Raw genomic sequence first — 17,335 nt, 5'->3', positions numbered from 1 at the left:
TTGCGGAGGGTTGGCAGGTTGAGCTGCTTGACAGCAGGCAGTGTAGTGGCCCATCCTGCCACAGCGGAGGCATTGTCGAGCTTTGGCTGGACATTGCCGCTTTAAGTGTGCGGATTCACAGTTGCCGCACGTCGTGACGTCATGGCATCTGTTGCGCCACCGCGCATGCGTGGTGCGGTCCTGCGTAGAGCGTGCCTGCGCATCACGTCCCTCTGCACGACGTCCCCTCTTTTGGCGCGTACAAGCGCGGGAGGCCTCGGAAAGCGCGCGAAATGGCCGCCCTCGTCCGGGCCGCGAGGAACTCGATCGACTGGACCCGCTCGGCCTCGTAGGACCCCTGCCGTGCCAATTTGGCTGCCTGGAATTGGGGGTACCGGCTGGTCGCGTTTTCGTGGAGGACGCAGGTTTCGATGGCGGTGGCTAGGGTGAGGCGCTTTATTTTGAGGAGCTGCTGGCGTAGGGTGTCCGAGGTGACCCCAATAACTATCTGGTCTCGAATCATGGAGTTGGAGGTGGCCTCATAGCTGCAGGACTGTGCGAGGATATGGAGGTGTGTCAGATAAGATTGAAAAGGCTCATCCTTACCCTGCAGGCGCTGCTGGAAGAGGTACTTCTCGAAGCTCTCATTAACTTCCACGCTGAAGTGTTCCTCAAATTTTAGAAGGACCGTCTTGTACTTCGTCTTGTCCTCGCCTTCCGCGAATGCCAGGGAGTTATAGATGTGGATGGCGTGTTGCCCCGCCGTGGAGAGGAGGAGGGCGATCTTCCTGGTGTCCGATGCATTCTCCCTGTCTGTGGCTTCTAGGAAGAGCTGGAAGCGCTGTTTCAACAGCTTCCAGTTGACGCTGAGATTTCCAGCAATTTGGAGCGGCTGCGGCGGGCTGATGGTGTCCATGGCGCAGGGTGGCGGATCTCTGAAGAGGTGCAGGTAGGTCTCACAATCGCTGTACAACTCTGATTTATTATTCTGTACAATAATAACTATTAACTTCTGGCTGTGGTTCGTACTTCACCAGCTAACCTGTGGACCCAGCCCTAGCACTATCTTAGTGAGGCACTCAGTACCTGGTGTATGTCTGAGTGGCATGCTGTGAGCTCTGTGTTCTGAGCTATCTCCTGGTAGAATGAGTGGGAACTGTGGTGTTCCCTGTTTTATAGTGCGTGTGCTCTCACTGGTGATTGGCTGTGATGTTGTGTGTGTGTTGGTTGGTCCATCTACCTGTCCATCAGTGTGTGTGTGTGATTGCATCATGATATGTTCATGTGGATATCATGACAAGGACTATCATAGACTTGTATTTCCTTTCTCCCTGGTACCTGGCCGACGTTACTTGGGCCTGTAGCAACCTGGGGACTGAACAGCAAAGCAAAGTGGGCTGCAGGAACTATGGAAGGGTAGAAAAAGGGACCAAGGCTATAGTTCCCTGAATATCTAAAAAAAAAAGGAAACAGAAAAAGCAGACTTGCGTCAATTGTAAGATTCATAACAGGGCAGCATGGTGGTTAGCGCTGCTGGTTCACAGCACCAGGGACCCGGGTTGAATTCCGGCCTCGGGTGCACCGGAACCCCTGCGTGGGGTTCCTCCGGGTGCACCAGTTTCCTCCCACAGTCCAAAGATGTGCAGGATAGATGGATTGGCCACGATGAATTGCCCCTTAGTGTCCAAAGGTGGGGTTACTGGGTTGTGGGGATACGGCTCGGGAGTGGGTCGAGGCAGGGTACTCTTTCAGAGGGTCGATGCAAACCCGATGGGCCGAATGGCCTCCTTCTGCACAGTAGGAATGATATGGTTCTAACATAGTAGAGCACAAAAGAGAACGGACAGAGGAATTCAAAATAAGGGAATGAGACTGATAAAGGGAGGGTATGAGCTCAAGAACACATGAGAATAAATTAGTGGCTAATATAGAAGGAAATCCAAAAGTTTTTTGGTGGGACTGCCGAGAGATGGAAAGGTCTTCTTGTGCTTGACTGGCACACAGGTGGTGGTGGTGGTGAACTGCTGCCGTTCACCTGGTGCAGGTACACCCACAGTGCTGTTACCTGCCGTCGACAGCCTGACATACCCAAACTCATGGAATCATATCTTACAGATAATGTCTCAGACACCACCATCATCATCCCGGGTATGGCATGTCCCTCCGGCAGGATAACCCAGGAGAGGTGACTGCACAGTGGTACACAGTCAGGAGGGTGTTGCCCTGGGAGTCCTCAACATCAATCCCATGAAGTCTCATGGCATCAGGTCAAACACAATTTGAGGGGAGCAGGGGCACAGAATATACTCTGGGTGAGGGACTTCAATGCCCAACATCAAGAGTGGTTTGGTTTCTCCGCCACTGACGGACCTGGTTGAGTCCTGAAGGACATAGTTGACGGACTGGGATTGTGGCAGGCCGTGAGGGAACCAACAAAGAGGGAAAAACATGCTAGACCTCATCCTCACTAACCTGCCTGCCGCAGGTGCTCCTGTCCGTGATAGTGTTGATAGGAGTGACCACCACACAGTCCTTGTGGAGATTTTGAACAGGTTTAGCAATTCCAGGCTGGACAACTACTGGACGCTATGGGCCATCAGCAGCAGCAGCAGAATTGTATTCAACCACAATCTGTAGCCTCATGGCCTGGCATAACCCTCACTCTACCATTAACACCAAGCCAGGAGGATCAACCCTGGTTCAATGTAGAGTGCAAGGGAACATGCCAGAAGCAGCACCAGGCATAGTCTAAAAATTAGGTGCTAACCTGGTGAAGCAACAACACAGGACTACTTGTATGCCAAGCAGCATAAGCAGCAAGCCATAGACAGAGCTAAGCAATTCCACAACCAACAGATCAGATCTAAGCTCTGCATTCCTGCCACATCAGCTGTGAATGATGGTGGACAATTAAACAAGCCATTGGAGGAGGAGGCTCCACAAATATTCCCATCCTCAGTGATGGAGGAGCCCAGCACATCAGTGCAAAACATAAGGTTGAAGTATTCGCAATAATCTTCAGCCAGAAGTGCGAGTGGATGATCCACCTCGGTCTCCTCCAGAGGTTCCAGCACCACAGATGTCAGTCTTTAGCCAATTCGATTCACTCCACAATATTAAAAATCAGCTGAAGGCACTGGATACTGCAAAGGCTGTGGGCCCTAACAATATTCCAGCAATAGGCCTGAAGACTTGTGCTCCATATCTTATCGCGTCCCTAGCCAAGCTGTTCCAGTACAGCTACAACACTGGCATCTACCCAGAAATGTGGAAAATTGCTCAGGTGTGTCCTGTCCACAAAAGCAGGACAAATCCAACCAGACCAATTACCCTATCAATTCACTCTTCATCATCAGTAAAGTGATGGACGGAGTCATCAACAATGCTATCAAGCGGCACTTACTTGGAAATAACCTGCTCACAGATGCTCAGTTTGGTCCTGCCAGGGTTACTCAGCTCCTAACCTCATTACAGCCTTAGTTCAAACATGGACAATAGAGCTGAACTCCAGAAGTGAGGGTAGAGTGATTACCCTTGACGTCAAGCTTGCATTTGACCAAGTTTGGCATCAAGAGGAGCCCTCGCAAAAGTAAAGTCAATGGGAGTCAAGGGGAAAACTCTCTGCTGATTGGAGTCATACTTAGCACAAAGGAAGATGGTTGTGGTGGTTGGCAGTCAGTCATCTCGGCTCCAGGACGTCACTGCCGGAGTTCCTTAGGGTTGTGTCCTAAGCTCAACCATCTTCAGCTGCTTCATCCAAGGCCTTCCTTCCATCATTATGTCAGAAGTGGGGATGTTTGCTGATGACTGCACAATGTCAGAACCATTCATGACTCCTCAGATACTGAAGCAGTCCATGTCAAAATGCAGCACGACCTGGGAAATATCCAGGCTTGGGCTGACAAGTGGCAAGGAACATTTGCACCACACATGTGTTCGGCGATGGCCATCTCCAACAAGAGAGAATCTAACGATCCCCCCTTTGCATTCATAAGGTGTAGGAGAAGGAGGACATTCGGCTCATCAAGTCTGCTCTGCCATTCAATGAAATCATTACTGATCTGATATGATAATCCTCATTTTTACTTCCTCGCCTTATACCCCATAACCTTTGATTCCCTGACTGATTAAAATTCTGTCTATCTCAGCATTGAGCATAATTAATGACCCAGCCACTACAGCTCTCTGTAGTAAAGAATTCCACAGAATCACTGCCATACGAGAGAATAAATTCCTCCTCATCTCTGCCTGAAACGAGCGACTCCTTATGCTGAGATTGGGCGCTCTGGTCCTAGACTCTCCCACAAGGGGAAACAACCTCTCAGCATCTGCCCTGTCAACCCCTTGAGAATCCGATATGTCTTAATCAGATCATCTCATTCTTATAAACTCCAATGAGCACAGGCCCAAACTACTCTCATTAGAAAATTCCTCCACACCCGGGATCAACCTTGTGAACCTTCTCTGGACTGCCTCCAATGTCAGTATATCTTTCCTTAGACAAGGGGACCAAAATTGTTCACGGTATTCCAGGTGTGGTCCAACTCAGGATTTTTCAAAGTACAGGTCGTGTACTTTGTCAGGAGGGTTGCGGAACAATCAATCGCAGTGGTCCCGATCGCGAGAGAAGTGCCCAACGTTCGCTACCGGCATTTAACTGGAGAATGGCTGTCGCTACCACCTTGTAAATGAGAACGAAATGAGGCTGTGTGTAGTCTTCCGACCATAGCGGCAGCAGTGAGCAGGTCAGGCGCTCTGCAAAGTAGCCTTGACGACAAGCATGTACGTGCTTTTGGTGCCAAATCACAAGAGGAGAGCTTCTTCCATTTTCTAGCTGCTGACAAGTAAGGCAAGAGGACTGTGAAGATGGATTGTTTGTTGAAAGGAAGAGACGGCCAGAGACACCCAAAAAGGCAGAGTACCTATTAGCCAAGATCTCATACCTGAATCTAATGGAGAGAGCTGCTCAGGGGAATCCATGGCAGACTGAGCAGTGTTAGTGTTAGCTCTGTACAGAGCTCCAGGGCCTCTGGTCAACATCCTACAAAGAAAAAACTTAACTTGTGAACAAAGCAAACCTTGAGGTTTGGCTTTGTCAATTGTGCCAATGCGAATAAGTATGCAAAGACCATGAGTGTTGTATGCAGGGAAGTACTGGCAAATGAGAGAAGTTTCAGAATTTGAAAGTGGTGGATGAAAAATTCCTTTTGGGGTTGAACCCCAGAGTCAGCTATTAACTTACAGCTGACTCCAAATGAAAAGACTACGCTGCTGCACCTGACCTGTGATAGCACATGAAAAAGACGACAGATGTCCCTGAGAGTGTCAGCATTCTGGAAAGGCATCTCCCGGCAATATCCAGTGCTGAGTAAAAAAATCATTTTGCTGCTATTGCCCTTCATGACGACCACGTGTAACAGGTTGGATTTTCTGTTCTCACAAAAATGAACAAAGGAACTGGCTGAATTCTGCACCTGATATACACATTGCCCTTTCCTCCTGTGAACTTGATTGGAGTGAGACTGCGAAGACTAAACAGGCTCCCCTTTCGCATTATAGATAACCAAACGTGGCACGTGTCATGAAAGTCGGCCGCCGTGGGTCACGAAGGTCGGCCGGTTGGCAAAAGTGGGTTCCAGGAAAGTTTGAAAAACACTGGTCTAACTTGTATAGTTTTAGAAATACTGCCCTCTTTTTATACTCCATTCCCTTTGAATTAAAGAGCACCAATCAATTTACCTTCCCTAATACCTGCTGAACTTGCGTGCTCGCTTTTCGTTTTTGTATGAGGACCTCGTGCTGCAGCGTCCTGCAGGTTTTCTCCATTGAAATAATATTCAGCTCCTTTATATTTCCAACCAAAGTGCATAACTTCACATTTCCCAAGCTTGGTTCCAAGCCCACTCACTTGACCTGTTTATATCCCTCTGTAGACTCTTTGGGTCACCCTCACCACTTGCGTTCCCACTTATTTTGTGTCATCTGAAATCTTGGCAATAGTTCATTCACTGCCCTCATCCAAGTCTGTAAGATATATTGTAAATAATTGTGGCCCCAGCATGGATTCCTGTGTCGCTCCACTAGTTACACATTGCTATCCTGAAAATGCCCCTCTTATTCCAACTCTCTGTCTTTCGTTAGATAGCCAATCTTCTATCCATGCTAATGTACTAACCCCAATACCCTGGGCCGTTATCGTATTACGCAGCCTTTTTGTACGATACCTTATCAAACAAATTTTGAAAATCTAGGTATATTACATTACTGGTTTCCCCTTTATCTGTCCTGCCCGTGATCACTTCAAAGAATTTGAATACATTTGTCAGACATGCTTTCCCTCTCATGAAGCCATGCTGACTCTGCTTGATTATATTATGTATTTCTAAATGCTCTGTTATCACATCCTGTTTAATGAACTTACCATTTTCCCAATGACAGATGTTAAGCTAATTGGCCTATAGTTACCTGTTTTCTTGTCTCCCTCTCTTTTTGAATAAAGGTGTTACATTGGCAGTTTTCCAGTCCTCAGGGACTTTTCCAGATTCTTGGAAAATAACTACCAGTGCACCCATGATCTCCGTAGCTACTTCCTTTAGTCTCCTAGGAGGAAACCCATCAGGTGCAGAGGACGTATTGGCTTTTAGCCCCTGTAGTTTCCCTGGTACTTTTTCTCCAGCGGTAGTTGTTGTATTTATTTCACAAGATTTAAAAAGCTTCATCAATGGGAGCTATTTTCACTATGCAGTGTGCAGACTGAGAGCTCACTTAAATTTTTAGAAGTTTATTTTATTTCATTTCTACATGGCTGCTGAGGTCTGGGTGAGTTGGCATTGGTTGATATGGATGGTATGAGGGGTCATATGGGGCGGGTGGGTGGGCATGATGGCATTGAGTTGGCATAAAGCCATGGGGAGTGGGTGGGGATGGTGATGGATGAAGGTTAGAGGACATAATGGCTTTTACTGCAACCAGGATGAGATATCAGAGAACTGAGGCAGGCCTTCTAACTTACCGTCTTGGCACTCATTTGCTCCCATGGCAATTTAGGATTTACTTCCAGGGTTTGTGGGCCAGATTCTATTCTGAATCTGCACCCCCTCCCCCCTTCCCGTCCCCAACCAGAAGCAACAATTGTGTGTGACATGGTCTTTTAAATTAAGGTAGGTCTACTCGCCTAGGTAGCGAGAATCTGACCCCATGTTCTAGTTTCATTAGAATGGTTCCAGCAAAGTTAAATTGCATGGGATCTAAACAGGGATCGTCAGCACAACCCTTCTCATCAAATAGCATAAATAGTCCTTCTCAGCAAGATTCCCCTGAACTTCCACTGAAGGTACAGCAGGAAATCAAGAGAATGCCATGGAGTTTCAGGGCTACATTTAGCCTTGAGAGTTGGTTACTGAAAAGGGGCAAAGTGTAATGATAAGGCAACATCAAATGAAATGAAAATGAAATGAAAATCGCTTATTGTCACAAGTAGGCTTCAAATGAAGTTCCTGTGAAAAGCCCCTAGTCGCCACATTCCGGCGCCTGTTCGGGGAGGCTGGTACGGGAATTGAACCCGCATTGCTGGCCTGCCTTGGTCTGTTTTAAAAGCCAGCTATTTAGCCCTGTGCTAAACCAGCCCCAGCCCCAAATTGAGTAAACAAAAGTTGGACAAGGGGCCATGGGGCCAAATTCAAAGTTTACTTTGGGCAGATATCACCAAGGCCTTCTTCATGTCAAGAAATGGCTTCTGGATGTGGTAAAGGAGGCAACAGCCTTGGTTTCTTTCATTGGAATGGTCTCCTTCTTTTGCATTTTGATAAAATATCAAGACACTCCAGATTGTCAATGTCTTATCAATTACATTGTTACAGTTTGTTTATATTTTTTATTATTCGTTCATGGGACATGGGCATCGTAGACTGGGCCAGCATTTATTGCCCACCCCTAATTGCCCTTGAGGGGACAGTTAAGAATCAACCAACTATGGATCTGGAGTCACATGTAGGCCAGACCAGGTAAGGACGGCAGATTTCCTTCCTTCAAGGATATCAGTGAACCAGATGGGTTTTTGTTACGACAATCGACAACGGTTTCATGGTCAAAATTAGACTTTTAATTCCAGATTTTTATTTAATTCAAATTTCACCATCTGCAGTGGGGGGAATTTGAATCTGGGCCCCCAGAGCGTTACTCTGGGTCTCTGGTTGACTAGTCCAGTGGCAATCCCACTACGCCACTGCCTCCCTTATATTGTTAAGGGAAACAGATGATGGGTATCTGATAACATATGAATAGAATAATCTCTATTCGTGTCACAAGTAGGCTTACATTAACACTGCAATGAAGTTACTGTGAAAATCCCCTAGTCGCCACATTCCGGCGCCTGTTCGGGTACACAGAGGGAGAATTCAGAATGTCCAATTGACCTAACAAGCACGGGCTGGATTCTCCGCCGGCGGGATGCTCTGTTTTGCCGGCGCCCGGGGGTTTCCCGACGGCGTGGGGCTGCCCCACAATGGGAAACCCCTTTGACCGGCTGGCGTAACGGAGCATCCCGCCGGCGTGCTGAAACAGAAATGTGGTGCGGCGGGGCGGAGGATCGCGCCCCACGTCTTTCAGGACTTGTGGGAGGAAACCGTAGCACCAGGTGGAAACCCATGGGGAGAACGTGCAGACTCCGCACAGACAGTGACCCAAGCCGGGAATCGAACGCAGGTCCCTGGCGCTGTGAAACAAGTGTTAACCACTATGCTACCCTGTGGCCCTGGGATAGGGGATACCTGGGATACTGGGTGTATGTGAGGAGTGTTGACACTGCACAAAGTCAAGAATCTCTCTCAGCAAGGAAGGGCTCTTTGTCTTAGTTTTGACTTTAACAACTGGTGGATCCTATTAACACGGATTTAAACGTTAATATTCTACATACTGTTTAAGATTAATTTTAATCAGCTACCAAATCTAAAACCTCCTATAGCAGACATGAGCCAAAAGATTTGATCAGGAAAGCCATAAACCACAGCCAGGACCTCATAGTGGCATACACCTACCTACACTCCAGTCCATTTCCTCCACACTGTCGCCATACAAGCCGTGCCTGCTTTTTCCTAAAAATTCTGGAGAAGCATATAGTGCCGTGTGGACGGGTATGAAGGACATGAAGAGCAGGAATGGACGGTCTGAGTTTCTGCAGAGCAAGAACACACAAAAGAAAATTCCTCGTCAGGGAGGTTAAATTAAGTGCGCCTTGTGTACAATGCATGCTTGCTATTCCAAACTATCTAGGGAGGTGGAATAGGAGTTGGTACATGTCCCACCAACGCACCGTGCCATGGAGTCACTGCAAATTAAGTGACGACCCATCTTGTTCTCAGGTAGTTTGCCCCATTATAAATTTGGTCAGGGTTTAGAGAATAGGGAAAAGGCATTTTGGATACATGCACCAGGCACGTTGCAATCGACGTTTTAAACAGTTTGCGATTCTGTACCAGAAACACTGACCACATGGAGTGAGCAGCGCCATTCATTATTTTCTGACTCCGTTCTCCCACAGCAACAATGGAGGATAGGGTGTTCCATACATTGCAAACGTATGGAACTGACCAGACACTAAGAGCTGGTTCATCAGGTTTGCTCAGCACTCACGGTCCCTGGAACATCATGATTAGACACTTTCTAGCCCAAACAGCCCAAAAATCCCAAGCCTGCATATTGCATCTTTCACGAGCTCGGGATGTTCCGAAGCACTGGTCAACAAGGCACATACTTCACACCCAGTCACTGTTGTGATGTCGGAAACATGGTATCAAATTTGATTTCAACAAGCGCACATGAACAGCATTGTAATAATGACCAGATAATAATCTGTATTTTCTTCAAGTGATATTGGTTCATCCAGAGTTCCTTCGCCCCGAGGGCAGCATGGTAGCATACTGGTTAACACAGTTGCATCACAGCTCCAGGATCCCAGGTTCGATTCCCGGCTGGGTCACTGTGTGGAGTCTGCACGTTCTCCCCGTGTCTGCGTGGGTTTCCTCCGGGTGCTCCGGTTTCCTCCCACAGTCCAAAGATGTGCGGGTTAGGTGGATTGGCCAGGCTAAATTGCCCTTAGTGTCCAGAAAATGTTAAGTGGGGTGAGGTACCCTCAATAACGAAGCTTAGAGATTAAACTGTAAAGAAGGCTTTATTAGACTAAGAACTATGTTAGAGCTGAGGCAAGTGCTGGCTGCTGCACAGCCCATGAGGCAGCCCTTTATATATGGCTCAAAGATGGGCGGAGTCAGAGACGGAGTCCCCAGGCTTGCAAACCCGGTCTTAAAGGGGACATCACCGTACATGATGATAAGGCAGTAACCGTTCATCACATTCACCCCCTTTTAAAAAGAGTCCGGCGGGGGTGAAGTGCCATCAAAGGTCCATCCGTCTCGGTGGGCGGATCGTCCTCAGCGACCTCCTCAATTCGGGCGGTGGTGCGGCGGGCACGGACGTCCCGGTTGAGGGCACATCCGGGAGCACAGCGGTCGGAGCATCGGTCCGGGTCGGGGCAGGGGGACAAGGCAGGGACGGGGGTAGCGGTGCCGGCGGGGTGTGTAAAGGGGGGGGGGGGCGCAAGGTAAGTGCTCACCAATGGGGTGTAGGGCTGGAAGGGGGTGTGATGTAGGGGGCGACGGGTCCTGCAGGGGAGCGGCGCGGGGAGGGGCGTCTGTGGTGGGGGATCCAGCGGGTGCCAGATCCCGGAGGGAAACCGTATCTTGCCTGCCGTCGGGGTACTCAACGTAGGCGTAACTGGGGTTGGCGTGGAGCAGTCGGACCCTTTCGACCAGGTGGTCCGTTTTATGGCTCCTCGCGTGCCTCCGGAGAAGAACAGGTCCCGGAGCCATCAGCCAAGGTGGAAGCGAGACCCCGGAGGTAGACTTCCTGGGGAAGACAAACAATCAGTTGTGAGGGGTCTCATTCGTGGCCGTGCAGAGGAGAGACCTAATGGAGTGTAGGGCATCGGGTAGGACCTCCTGCCAGCGGGTGGTTGGGAGACTTCTCAACCGCAGGGCCAGAAGGACAGCCTTCCACACTGTCGCATTCTCCCTCTCCACCTGCCCGTTTCCTCGCGGGTTATAACTGGTCGTTCTGCTCGAGGCGATGCCTTTGCTGAGCAGATACTGACGCAGTTCATTGCTCATGAACGATGTACCCCGGTCGCTGTGGATATAAGCAGGGAAACCGAACAGGGTGAAGATGCTGTGCAGTGCCTTAATCACCGTGGCTGAGGTCATGTCGGTGCAGGGAATGGCGAATGGGAAACGGGAGAACTCATCGATCACGGTGAGGAAATAGGCATAACGGTTGGTGGACGGGAGGGGCCCCTTGAAGTCCACGCTCAGTCGCTCAAAGGGACCCGAGGCCTTCACGAGCCGAACCTTGTCTGGTCGATAGAAGTGCGGTTTGCACTCCACACAGATTTGGCAGACCCTGGCCATGGCCTTGACCTCCTTGGTTGAGTAAGGTAGGTTGTGGGACTTGATGAAATGGACGAGCCGGGTAACCCCCAGGCGGCAGAGGTAATTGTGGATGGCTTGCAGGCGGTCCTCCTGCGCGTTGGCGCATGTGCCGCGGGACAGGGCACCTGGGGGCTCGTTGAGCTCCCCTGGACGATACTTGATATCGTACGAGTAGGTGGAGAGTTCGATCCTCCACCTCAAAATTTTATCGTTTTTTATTTTGCCCCATTGCGTGTTGTCGAACATATAGGCGACTGACCGTTGGTCAGTGATGAGGGTAAACCTCCTACCGGCGAGGTAGTGTCTCCAGCGCCGCACAGCCTCCACAATGGCTTGTGCCTCCTTTTCGACTGCAGAGTGTCGAACCTCTGAGGCGGTGAGGGTTCGGGAGAAGAACGCTACTGGGTTGCCTTCCTGATTGATGGTAGCAGCCAGGGCGATGTCTGATGCATCGCTCTCTACCTGAAAAGGGATGGTTTCGTCCACCGCGTGCATAGCGACCTTGATGATGTCGGCCTTGATGCGGTTGAAGGCCAATTGAGCCTCAGCCGAGAGGGGAAAAATGGTGGTCTTTAGGAGTGGGCGGGCTTTGTCCGCATACTTGGGGACCCACTGGGCGTAATAGGAGAAAAGCCCCAAGCACCGTTTGAGGGCCTTGAGGCTGCGGGGGAGAGGGAGTTCCTTAAGGGGGCGCATGCGGTCGGGGTCGGGACCTAGGACCCCGTCTTCCACGACATAGCCAAGGATGGCCAGCCGGGTGGTGTGGAAAATGCATTCGCCCTCGTTATAGGTCAGGTTAAAGGCTCAGGCGGTCTGGAGGAACTTTTTGAGGTTAGCATCATGGTCCTGCTGGTCATGGCCGCAGATGGTGACATTGTCCAAGTACGGGTATGTAGCCCGCAAACCGTACTGGTCCACCATTTGGTCCATCGCCTTTTGAAAGACGGAGACCCCATTTGTGACACCGAAGGGGACCCTGAGGAAGTTGATGAGCCGGCCGGCTGCTTCGAAGGCAGTATAGGGGCGATCTTTTGGTTGGATGGGGAGCTGGTGGTAGGCGGATTTGAGGTCGACCGTGGAAAAGACTCGGTATTGGGTGCTCCGATTTACCATTTCCGCGATGCAAGGAAGGGGGTACGCATCAAGCTGCGTAAATCGGTTTATGGTCTGGCTATAATCCACGACCATGCGTTTCTTCTCCCCAGACCGGGCTACCACCACTTGCGCTCTCCAAGAGCTGTTGCTTGCCTCGATGACCCCCTCTCCCAGTAAACGCTGGACTTCTGACTTGATAAAAGCCATATCTTGGGCACTGTAACGCCAGCTCCTGGTGGCGACGGGCTTACAGTCGGGAGTGAGGTTCGCGAATAGCGAGGGGGGTGCGACTTTCAGTGTCGCAAGGCAGCATACCGTGAGGGGGGCAAGGGTCCGCCGAACTTCAGTGTCAGGCTTCGGTGGCTGCACTGGAAATCCAGTCTGAGCAGCAGGGGGGCACAGAGGTGAGGGAGGATATAAAATTTGAAACGGGTGTATTTGGCGCCCTGGATCGAGAGATCCGCGATACGGTACCCCTTGATTTGCACCGAGTGGGACCCAGATGCGAGGGCTATGGTTTGGGATGCGGGATGGGTGCGTAGGGAGCAGCGCCTTACCGTTTCAGGGTGGATAAAGCTCTCCGTGCTCCCGGAGTCGAAGAGGCATGCAGTGTCGCGCCCGTTGACCTGGACCTGCATCATGGAGTTCTGCAGGTGTTTTGGCCGAGTTTGGTCGAGGGTGATCGCACCCACTCGCGGGTAGTCGGAGTCCTCAGCCGAGTCGGACTCGTAAAATGGCAGCCGCCGTCGGTCGCACGTGTCGGGTCGAGAAGATGGCCGCCGACAAGATGGCCGCTCCCATGATTCCCATGATGACGTGTCAGAAGGGGGCGTGTCGGGTCAGTGCGCAGCAGCATTGCGAGGCCTGCGGGCCTGATTTTCAGGCCGGCTGTTCTTTGTTTTTCTGGCCCCTGGGTCTGGCCAGGCAGACCGTCGCAAAATGCCCCTTTTTCCCGCAGTCGCTGAAGATCGTGGCGCGGGCTGGGCAGCGTGGGCGTGGGTGCTGGCCCTGTCCGCAGAAGTAGCACGGTGTGCCCCCATGGTGAGCGGGTCGCCGAGTGGCGCAGGCCTGTAATACGGCTGAGTGGGAGGAAGTCCGGGGGGGGGGGGGGGGGGGGGGGCGGATGGGGCTCGCAGAGTCCGCGGGGTACGACCCAAGTTATGTCGGGCCACCTCCAGCGAGGAGGCGCGCGTTAGCGTGTCCTGGAGGTCATTTGCCACATTTTAGAGCAGCCGCTGCCGGATGTAGGTTGAGTGGATGCCGGACACGAAAGCGTCTCTGATGTACAGGTTCATATGGACTTCCCCTGTCACATCCTGATGGTCACAGTCCCTGGCAAGCGCCGTGAGTTTCTCAACAAACTCGTCTAGCGATTCCCCCGAGCGCTGCCGCCAGGTAGAGAGCAGATGCCGGGCGTGCACCTCATTGATGGGTTTGACACCGCTTGCGGAGTAACTCGACCGCCTCATCATAAGTCGTCGCCTTTTCGAGCGTGGCGGAGATTCTGTGACTCACCCGGGCGTGGAGTAGACGCAGCTTGCGTGGCCCCAGGATGGGAGTCTCTGCGGAGTACAGGTAGGCCTCGAAGAACCGCAGCCAGTATTAAAAAATTTCCTTTGCCTCCGGTGTTCATGCTTCCAGATTGAGCTTCTCTGGTTTTAGGCCTGCGTCCATCCTGAATCTAGTTTAGTCTAATAAATTGAGGTACCCTCAATAACGAAGCTTAGAGATTAAACTGTAAAGAAGGCTTTATTAGACTAAGAACTATGTTAGAGCTGAGACAAGTGCTGACTGCTACACAGCCCATGAGGCAGCCCTTTATATATGGCTCACAGATGGGCGGAGCCAGAGGCGGAGTCCCCAAGCTTCCAAGCCCGGTCTTAAAGGGGACATCACCTTACATGATGATAAGGCAGTAACCGTTCATCACAGGGCGTTACTGAGTTATGGGGATAGGGTAGATACGTGGGCTTCAGTAGGGTGCTCTTTGTAAAGGCCGGTGCAGACCCGATGGGCCGAATGGCCTCCATCTGCACTGTAAATTCTATGATTCTTCAATGGAGTACTGTGGAACTCTTTTACAGCATCTAAGGAAAAATATGACCTTGTTTTAAAATCTCATCCTAAAGACAGTGCCTGCAACAGTGCAGCACCCTCTCGATAGTACACTGGAATTTCAGCCTGGAATTTGTCCTCAATTCTCTCGAGTGGGATTAGAGCCCACTGGACCTCTGACTTCCTGGAGGCAAGAGTGCAGGAAAAGAGGGATGACGGGGAAGAAAAAAAACAAGAAAAGCTTCCAGTTTCCTGACTGCGTGCTGCCAAGTGTACATTTGTTGATGTTTGGGGAGGAAAGGATAAAGGGAAATTATGGTCAAGCAAATGAGGGTCGGTACAGGCTCGATGGGCTGAATGGCCTCCTTCTGCACTGTAAATTCTATGAAATCTATGAAAGCCATCTAAGGAACAGGATACCAGCGAAGGCCAGGAGCATAGAGGAGATAACTTGGAAACTTAAATGCCCCTTCATAGCCAATGAAACAGACCCGGACTACATCTGTAGTCAGAGATGGTATGCTTTGTGTAGCAGTCACACCTATTAATCTAAGAGAACAAAATAAATTATGCCTTTGTAGCTAGAAGAGGATTACTGCTCAAATGCAGGAGAATGGCAACAGCTGGTCATGCTGCTCACAATTTCAGTAGCCCTACTTCCCCAACCCTTGCCTGGAAGAAAAGGAAATGCCAATCCGAGACAAAAACAGCAGATGCTCTGAAACGGGAAAGTGGAGGTTAAAGTTTTGAGTTATGATCGACTGAAGCAGTGGGCTGGGCAGCGGGTGGTAGGCAACAGGGCAAGGCAAGAAAATGAGAGAGAAATAGGGAAAGAAGGGAATATGGCAATTCAGTAACACCAGAGAGCAAGGTGGGCTGCTTCTTTGCAGTTTGCAGAAGCTTCTTGTCACAAGGTTGGGAGGAAACACTGTGGCTTCAAAGTAAAAGTATTGTCAGGGAGCTGAGCGTTGAAGGAAACAGGTACCAACGCCACATCCAATAGCAATGGACCGATGGTGATCAGAAAAAATGTTTTTAGAATTCAATTTTAAGGGGTTTCGTCGTTGCTGGCTCGGCCAGCATTTATTGCCCATCCCTAGGTGCCCTTCAGAAAATGGTGGTGAGCTGCCTTCTTGAACTGCTGCAGTCCCTGAGGTGCAGGTACACCCACTGTGTTGTTAGGGAGAGAGTTGCAGGATTTTGACCCAATGACAGTGAAGGATCAGCTGATATATTTCCAAATCAGGGTGGTGAGTGACTTGGAGGTGGTGGGGTTCCGCTGCTTTTGCCCTTCTAGATGGTAGTGGTTGTGGATTTGTAAAGTGCTGCCTAAGGAACCTTGGTGAGTTGCTGCAGTGCATCTTGTAGATGGTACACACGGCTGCCACTGTTCGTTGGTGGTGGAGGGTTTGAATGTTTGTGGAAGGGGGGCAATCAAGCGGGGCTGTTTTGTCCTGGATGGTGATGAGCTTCTTGGGTGTTGTTGGAGCTGCACTCATCCAGGCAAGTGGAGAGTATTCCATTACACTCCTGACTTGTGCCTTGCAGATGGTGGATAGACTTTGGGGGGGTCAGTTGGTGAGTTACTTGCCGTAGGATTCCTAGCCTTTGACATGGTCAGGTAGCCACAGTATTAATGTGGCTAGTCCACTAGTCCAGTTCAGTTTCTGGTTAACGGTAACCCCCAGGATTTTGACTGTGGGGGATTCAGCGATGGTAATGCCATTGAATGTCAAGGGCGATGGTTAGGTCCTCTCTTTTAGGAGATGGTCATTGCCTGGCATTTGCATGACGCAAATGTTATTGCCTCTTGTCAGCTAAGTCTACATATAGTTCAGGTCTTGCTGCATTTGGACATGGATTGCTTCAATATTTGACAAGTCGCGAATGGTTCTGACATTGTGCAGTTATCTGCACACATCCCCACTTCTGACATAATGATGGAAGGGAGATCATTGATGAAGCAGCTGAAGATGGTAGGCCCCAGGACACTACCCTGAGGAACTTCTGTAGCAATCTCCTGGAGCTGATATAATTGACTTCCAATCACCACAACCATCTTCCTTTGTACCAGGTATGACTCCAACCAGCAGAGAGTTTTCCCGGGTTCCCAATGACTCCAGTTTTGCTAGGGCTTCCTGATGCCATACTCGGTCAAATGTTGCCTTGATGTCAAGGGCAGTCACTCTCACTTCACCTCTCAGAGGGACCTTGGTGTGCTTGTACACCGGTCCTTTAAAGCAGCAGAGCAGGTGGGTACAGTGGTTAAGAAGTCATATGGTATACTTGCCTTTATTAGCCGAGGCATAGAGTTTAAGAACAGGGAGATTATGCTGGAACTGTGTAAAATGTTGGTTAGGCCACAACTAGAGTATTGTGCGAAGTTCGGGAATCCACATTACAGGAGGGATGTGATAGCATAGGGAAGGGTGCAGAGGAGATTTATCAGGGTATTGCCTGGGCTGGAGAGTGTTAGATATGAACAAAGATTGGATAGACAAGGAATTCCTTGGAGCATTACTATACCAGAAACGTACAACACAATATATCTCTGAAATTCCTACATCCATCACACCCTTAAAGAAAATGAACCAGCAATATGAAAAGATGGCTTCATTTTCCAAAGCCTTTCAACTCTAACTACTAAATACCACTAATACTCAATAAGATACATATCTTATTATAGTTACAGTAAGAAGTCTTACAACACCAGGTTAAAGTCCAAC

The 17,335-nt window shown here is 50.0% G+C and overlaps 1 protein-coding gene across 2 annotated transcripts in view; it reads right to left on the bottom strand.

Moving 5' to 3' along the window:
- The window catches only part of sts (steroid sulfatase (microsomal), isozyme S), a 133,293-nt gene that overhangs the window by 56,531 nt on the left and 59,427 nt on the right, over nt 1–17,335 (bottom strand). For both annotated transcript variants that reach the window (XM_072477362.1, XM_072477363.1), the window contains exon 6: nt 9,015–9,151. In XM_072477362.1, coding sequence (XP_072333463.1) covers nt 9,015–9,151 — 137 coding nt within the window. The remainder of the gene's footprint in view (nt 1–9,014; nt 9,152–17,335) is intronic.

The sequence above is a fragment of the Scyliorhinus torazame genome, chromosome 15, assembly GCF_047496885.1.
Source record: "Scyliorhinus torazame isolate Kashiwa2021f chromosome 15, sScyTor2.1, whole genome shotgun sequence".
NCBI lineage: Eukaryota > Metazoa > Chordata > Chondrichthyes > Carcharhiniformes > Scyliorhinidae > Scyliorhinus > Scyliorhinus torazame.
This window is presented reverse-complemented; position numbering and strand designations above follow the sequence as displayed.